Source organism: Seriola lalandi, unplaced genomic scaffold (assembly GCF_002814215.2).
Source record: "Seriola lalandi dorsalis isolate HSWRI2012SDOR001 ecotype SW California unplaced genomic scaffold, Sedor1 jcf7180002003459, whole genome shotgun sequence".
NCBI lineage: Eukaryota > Metazoa > Chordata > Actinopteri > Carangiformes > Carangidae > Seriola > Seriola lalandi.
In genome coordinates this window covers 1-1775 of record NW_019474115.1, presented here as the reverse complement: position 1 = coordinate 1775, position 1775 = coordinate 1, and the positions used below count along the sequence as shown (strand labels likewise).

The window sequence follows — 1775 nt, the reverse complement described above, 5'->3', positions numbered from 1 at the left end:
GCTAAATGTAAATGTAACATGCGGTGTATCTTAATGAAACATTGGTCCATGGTGTATACCAATTACAAATAACATTTCCTGGTTTGAATCTGATCCATTAATTTGCCTGTTTTCTATAGTTCTCTTTTAAAAAATATAATTAAGAAAAAAAACTCCTATGCTGAATTAAGCTCAAAATGGCACTTGTGAAATGAATAGTGCACAAATCAATTCAGCTGAAAAAGTAAAAACTAAATTGAAAAGGGTTAGTTCCTTTGAACATTTTACCAAACCAGGTCATTGCTGTACATACCTGGAAGTTCCTGGCCATGACGGATTTCCTGTCATCCTCAATCTGTCTGAACTTGGTCCTCAGGCCCTTCATCTGGTTCTCCATCTTCATGACATATTGGAAATCCCTCTGAGTTCGCAGGTTCAGCACCTCAATGGACTGAGACATGTTCTGCACCTAGAATAAGACAAGCCACGATAAATAACGGAGTTATCGTGCACTAATTGGACATTTCGTTGTATAGTATAGGTAACTCTACAAGTGAAAAGATGATGCCTTCCCTCCTCTCCTTCCTTTCACTGCAACTAATTGAAAGGCACTTTGATGGCTTTTCCCTGGTGAACCTGTGTGTGAGCCTGAATGTATAACAACCTATTGTTGAAAAAGAACAAACGTGGCAAAGCCTAGCAGCAGTGCAGCAGTGTACCTAAAAGAACAATGCAGCTTTATTCCTCCATCATTCCCATCTTTACCAGGAGACTGTGTGTGCCTCTGTGTATATATGCTGCACTGGGGTGGTAAACACCCTCCTTAACTTGTGCTTACCTTCTCTAGTAGCTGGCGCAGCTGTCTGCTCTTGGCATCTCTGGAGCACAGGCTCTGTTCTGGTGCCACCACTGTGCAGATACAGCGCCCATCAGCATCCTGGGCCGAGCTGTACACCTGCCAGCCCTCCTTTGGGGCAATAGTCTGCAAGTAGAATCAAATACACACTAGGGTACACTGATATTAGATTAAGTCAGTAATTTCCTGTTTATGTGATATTGGTTCTCTTTTGAAAGCTGTAAGTAATTCTATGTGTATGAACAAAGACATGCTGCTATAAATGCGTCTACTGTGAAAGAACCATGGCAGACTCCATCAGTGGTGTGCAGCTACAAACACTGTTTCAAATTATGATCAGGAACAATTTCACAATTTTAAAATATAATAACTAGTTGATATTGCATGTCTGATAGGTGCCATGTGTAAAAGCTACATCTACAGACAAGGTCCTAAGGTTCAGTTTTAGGTCCGCTGTGTTTTTGTGTTTACAGTAAATTCATCTGTGGTGTATATTCTGATGTGGATATTAAAACCATGCAAAAAACCTTTGTTTTTAAGGTTGGATGCTTTTAAGATGAATACTGATGAACCCCCAGTTTCTCACAGTGGCTAAACACACTCATTAGTCAATCCCCAGACTAGTTCATTTGGTGCTACTTTACTGAGGTAATACCCTCATTACAAACAGTTAGGCATCTGGATTTCTGGCAAATTCTCCATCTAAGCATGTATGAATACATTTGACAGAGGGTTGAAGGGGAAACTTGCAGTAACTTATACAGAAAGAAGAATTTTATAGCAAGAGGTTAGAGGAGGCAAGCCTTCTCTCAGCTCTGTATTATGGGCATAATTTATAGGCATGTGGCTGCTTCCACTCCAAAATGCCTAAAGGCTGTCTGCCCCTCTGCTTGCAGATTCATTACAGGTGGCTCTTGTTCAGGGTATTGTATTGTACTGT

General features: G+C 40.6%; 1 protein-coding gene across 1 annotated transcript; it reads right to left on the bottom strand.

Annotated features, from left to right (window-relative positions):
• Positions 1 to 292: 292 nt before the first annotated feature.
• LOC111667337 (noelin-3-like) lies at positions 293 to 961 on the bottom strand (the record flags this gene model as incomplete). The annotated part of the gene is made up of 2 exons (XM_023423024.2): positions 293 to 448; positions 818 to 961. Coding segments are annotated over 2 exons (300 nt in total), but the record flags the coding sequence as incomplete, so codon positions are not given.
• Between the last annotated feature and the right edge of the window lie 814 nt (positions 962 to 1775).